Here is a 3,710-nt window from a genome sequence, read left to right as displayed (position 1 = left end):
TCTCACCAAACATGGTGAGGAACATGGTGAAGTTGATGGGGCCTGGAGCCTCATTCATCATGGCTTCAAGGTAGGCCTCAGTGGGATTCTTCCCTGTAAGAATTCACATTTTAACATTTAAGGACAAAGAACTAATTTCAATATACTTTGCTACTGTCATACTAGGGAACATATTTTTAAAATGTATATCACTTGAGGCTCGGATATATAAACATATATAAAATTTATATCACTTGAGGCTACCGCTCAGTGGTTATGGCCAGCCACATACACCAGGGTTGGCAGGTTCAAACCCAGCCCGGGCTAGCTAAACAACAATGACAACTATTACAACAACAACAAATAGCCGAGTGTTGTGGCTGGTGCCTGTGGTCCCAGCTACTTGGGAGGCTGAGGCAATCGCTTAAGCCCAAGATTTGGAGGTTGCTGTGAGCTATGACACCACAGCACTCTAACGAAGATGACATAGTGAAACACTGTCTCAAAAAAGAACATTTTAAAAAGACAATTTTTGACAACTTACAAAATCTTTGCTAAAAATGTATTCTGGGCTTAGGTTGAATGCTGTTTATTCATTAATACTTTATGTCAACTTTCTCTTCATTATTTTTCATTAAAAACAGAAGTCTGAAACTACAAACCAGGCAATGTCATATTCCTACATCTTGAATATTGATAACATTAAAGGTCCATCAAGGGAGTCAGTTCAACACTAGTTATTCAAAAGAAAATCTAAATATTCCTATTTCCAAATGTAGTACAGTTGCCCACGAACTGGCATGCTTCACAAATTTTATTTATAAGTTGGCTATTTAAAACAATTAGGTTGGCTGGGTATGGTAGCTCACACCTGTAATCCTTACACTCCGGGAGGCCAAGGCGGTGGACTGCTTGAGCTCAGGAGTTCAAGACCAGCCTGAGCCAAAGCAAGACCCCATCTCTAAAAATAGCCAGGCATTGTGCAAACAAACACCTAGAGTCCCAATTACTTGGGAGGCTGAGGCAAGAGAATCACTTGAGCCCAGGAGTCTGAGGTTGCTGTGAGCTATGACACCGTGGTACTCTACTGATGGTGACAAAGTGAGACTCTGTCTCAAAACAAAACAAAACAGGCTTGGTGCCCATAGCTCAGTGAGTAGGGCAACAGCCACATACTGTGAGGCTGGTGGGTTCAAGCCTGGCCCAGGCCAGCTAAAACAACAACTGCAACCAAAAAATAGCCGGGCATTCTGGTGGGCTATTTGGGAGGCTGAGCCAAAAGACTTGCTTAAGCCCAGGAGTTTGAGGTTGCTGTGAGCTGTGTTGAGACTCTGTTTCAAAAAAAAACAAAACAAAACATATTAGGTTGGTTTAGAACTGGGGGCTTATTTTGAACAATGTTAAATATTATTATAAATATCACAAAATACACCACTTTTTATACCCAGAAATCTCTTAAGAAGCCTCTTTAGAAAAGGAGAAGAATATTTCTACATCCCACAAAACGTGATTCGTAACAAGTTGAATTATTATTTTGGGGAAAAGGCATAGAAAGAAGCTAAAAGTCTATACCTAGAGAGGCAAGCATATCATGCAAATCTTCCTTGTCAATGAAACCATCTCTGTTCTGATCAATCATGTTGAAGGCCTCTTTGAACTCCTGAATCTGTGACTGGTCAAACATGGCAAACACATTGGATGTTGCGCGCTGAGGGCGCTTCTTGGTGGTCTTGGTCTTTGCCTTTTTGCTTGACATGGTGGCTGTTTAATTCTGGAGTTAAAAAAAAGAACATGGAAGAACAAAGAATACATAAAACATAAAGCAAAAGAGAGTATCTAACACCTAAAGTTAGTGAGTAAAATAGCTTCATGTGGAATTATTACTTCAATTAGACAGGAGTAAGTACATGTCTACACTTTAGTTTCAAAGTGACAATTAAATGGCTGGGGAGGGAAGCACAATTTTGAAAGAATTAAGAAACAGTAGAACTTGTTGATGGTACTTTCCCCCTAAATTTCATGAAATCAATTTTTATTAAGTGGGAATTAATTTAAAACACCTAATAGTAGCTAACATTTATGGAGTACCTGCTCTGTGCCAAGCACTATTATAACGACACGGGGCTCCCCCTAAGAGAAAGGCTCCAAAGTTGTATGTATAATGATTGTCTTAATCCTCATAACCACCTCTGCAACAGGCACTCTTACTAATTTCCAGTTTACTACCAACATAACCTCTCTGAGCCTCAGTTTATCATCAGCAAAACACGTTAGCTACTTCAATCCAAGGTCAGAACTAAAAGAGAACATACATCAAAAGGCTTGTATAGTCAGCATATGGTACACGGTACATGTTCAAAAAGGACTCATCTTTAAAAGTATTGTCAAAATCTCTCTCACCTCGCATCCCTTCTAGCTATACCTCTATTTCCCCTTTTCCTTGACAAAACTTTCAGAATGGCAGTCTCATAATGAACTAATTCCATCTTCTCTTCTTCCCCATCACTCCTTGATTCTCTGTAACATAGCTTCAGTGGTAGCCTCCAGCATGGTTCTGAAAGCCATCAATAATTTAAATTTCAAGTAGAATGGATACTTTTTATTTCATTTTTCACTTATAGTTTTAAATCAGGTAAATTAATTAATTAAAACAAACATGCTATCAGCTTTGGAGTCCTAAGACTCAAATCTCAGCTCCACCATTGCTAGCTATATACCACCTCTGAGAGCCCACAGACTATACCGTATCTGTAAGTTTAACAGTTACTGGTGGATTCTGTGAGTCCTAGCAAATTATCAAACCTGAGGGTGGTCTTGGGACACTCCCAAATTGCAGCTGCTGTGAGAAGTGGTCTTGGGGATTGTTTCCTAACCAAACAGCCACATAGCTTGAAAACAGAGGACCAGCAGGGTCAGCTGCTAGAAAGAGGATTTTGGACCTGCGTCGTCTTGGACTTTTTATACATATACTGTCTACTTCTCTTTCTTTAGCCCACAGGGGGCGTGAAGTTTAGAAGAACACCAGCCGTACTGTCCTCCCTTTAATATCCCAACTTCTTCCCCCCAAACATATGTGTCCTAAATACAACTTAATTTTCTTCTTTTTCTAGTAACTTAGCTTGTTACCTGACTTTAGTTATATTGGTGGTTAAATGAGATAAGATTTGGTCCACTATCAAGACATTTGACTATGTTTTAATTCTTCTTCACATAGCCAAATTGCAAAGTTGATTCTCATGCTAAAAATTCCATGACTATTTTTTTAATATACAATAAAATCTGAAGGCAAGGATTACTTTTTTTCTCTCAGTATCAGATCGTTTTTGTACAGAGTCATTTAGAAAAACTGCCCAAAGAGGAAGTCTTTATTTTTAAAAAATGATCAGTCAGTTGTATTGTGCTAACTCTATGGCTAACTCCCAAATATATTATATTAAACACTTTTGAAGCTTGGTTTGAGTTCTCTAAGACGCTGTTGCCAAAATAGGATTAAACACACAAGGATTTTATTAGCGGAAATCCCTGTGAGAAAGAATGGAGCGGCAGCCCAGTAAGGCTGGAAGAGCCCTCAGCTGGTGAGTAAGTGTGACTGGGGAAGGAGGACGGCAGGGAAGGCAGGCTGATGGGAAAGAGCTAAGAGCAACTCACCAATTGACCCTAATCAAAGTATGTTACAGAACAAACACAGGCTCAATGTAATACTATAATTTTTTCTTAAAAAGATTTTTCTT

The 3,710-nt window shown here is 39.2% G+C and overlaps 1 protein-coding gene across 1 annotated transcript in view; it reads right to left on the bottom strand.

Annotated features, from left to right (window-relative positions):
* The window catches only part of LOC100948059 (myosin regulatory light chain 12B), a 14,671-nt gene that overhangs the window by 1,585 nt on the left and 9,376 nt on the right, over positions 1-3,710 (bottom strand). The window contains exons 2-3 of the mRNA XM_023507988.1: positions 1,552-1,750; positions 7-93 (exon numbers count right to left, since the gene is read on the bottom strand). Of these exons, the coding sequence (XP_023363756.1) occupies positions 7-93; positions 1,552-1,735 (271 nt within the window). The 5' untranslated portion in view covers positions 1,736-1,750. The remainder of the gene's footprint in view (positions 1-6; positions 94-1,551; positions 1,751-3,710) is intronic.

This window comes from Otolemur garnettii, unplaced genomic scaffold, assembly GCF_000181295.1.
Source record: "Otolemur garnettii isolate 467f Iridium unplaced genomic scaffold, OtoGar3 scaffold00213, whole genome shotgun sequence".
Classification (NCBI taxonomy): Eukaryota; Metazoa; Chordata; class Mammalia; order Primates; family Galagidae; genus Otolemur; species Otolemur garnettii.
The sequence above is the reverse complement of the archived record's forward strand: the minus strand, read 5'-3'. Positions and strand labels throughout refer to the sequence as shown.